The sequence below is a fragment of the Elephantulus edwardii genome, unplaced genomic scaffold (genome assembly GCF_000299155.1).
Source record: "Elephantulus edwardii isolate Elephantulus edwardi_28Jun2011 unplaced genomic scaffold, EleEdw1.0 scaffold00273, whole genome shotgun sequence".
In the NCBI taxonomy this organism is placed as follows: Eukaryota; Metazoa; Chordata; class Mammalia; order Macroscelidea; family Macroscelididae; genus Elephantulus; species Elephantulus edwardii.
Genome location: NW_006400023.1, coordinates 3,492,009 through 3,492,895, shown reverse-complemented (window position 1 = coordinate 3,492,895; position 887 = coordinate 3,492,009). Strand labels below are relative to the sequence as shown.

General features: G+C 38.9%; 1 protein-coding gene across 1 annotated transcript in view; it reads right to left on the bottom strand.

The window, feature by feature from the left end:
- Positions 1–769: 769 nt before the first annotated feature.
- Positions 770–887, bottom strand: part of LOC102868077 (induced myeloid leukemia cell differentiation protein Mcl-1 homolog) — a 2,554-nt gene continuing 2,436 nt past the window's right edge. Inside the window, exon 5 of the mRNA XM_006900131.1 lies at positions 770–813. Within this exon, the coding sequence (XP_006900193.1) occupies positions 770–813 (44 nt within the window). The remainder of the gene's footprint in view (positions 814–887) is intronic.

Below are 887 nucleotides of genomic sequence, written 5' to 3'. Positions count from 1 at the left end.
TTGAGACTTTCCACCTTTGTTTCGAAGAAACAAAAATTTTCTGTAAAAATATACACTATTTTTACAGACAGCTGGCATTTACAAGTTTCCTGTAAAAAATTGAAGATATCCCATTTTTGCAATTATTACTGAGCCTAAAGACAAGTATTCTCGGCCATAACTAGGCTATTAAATCAAGCCAAAGTAGAATAGGTACAAAGTCCTGAAAAACATATGAACATATTCATCAAGAACAAGTATACCTGGGAAAGCCAATCAACAAGGAAATGCTTCCCTTCACACTGTTGTACAGTACATTGAAGCTTCTAGCAATAGTTCTTACTACTTGTAGCTTAAATCCATTTTACGTAAGTCCCTGGTATTGATAATGATTTGTTTTTCAACACTAAACCAAGTCAATGAATTCAGTGGGCATGTTTAATGAACTCTATGACTAGCTGGCTACTGGAATTCCTTTCCACCCTACAATCTTCACTAAAAGTCCTCCTTGGCCTCTCAAAGATGGCCTGATGTTGAAAATGAACTTTGCTCCTTCCTTTCAGACAGTGACTCTTCAAGGAAGCAGGGCTGCTTTTCCCATGTATTTATTCCTGTTAGCCAAAATCCTCTTGCCGCTTCCTTTTCTGGCTAGGATGCTAGAGTAGGACTCTTGGAAGTTACAGCTTGTGAAGCTTGATGTCCAACTTCATAAATACATTTAATTTCACAGCAGAAGTCTATGGTTTTGGTGGCTGGAGTTGGTTAAAAGTCATTTATTGCACTTACAAGGCTATCTAATTAGATATGCCAAACCAGCTCCAACTCCAGCAACACCTGCAAAAGCCAGCAGCACATTTCTGATGCCGCCTTCTAGGTCCTCTACATGGAAGAACTCCACAAACCCATCC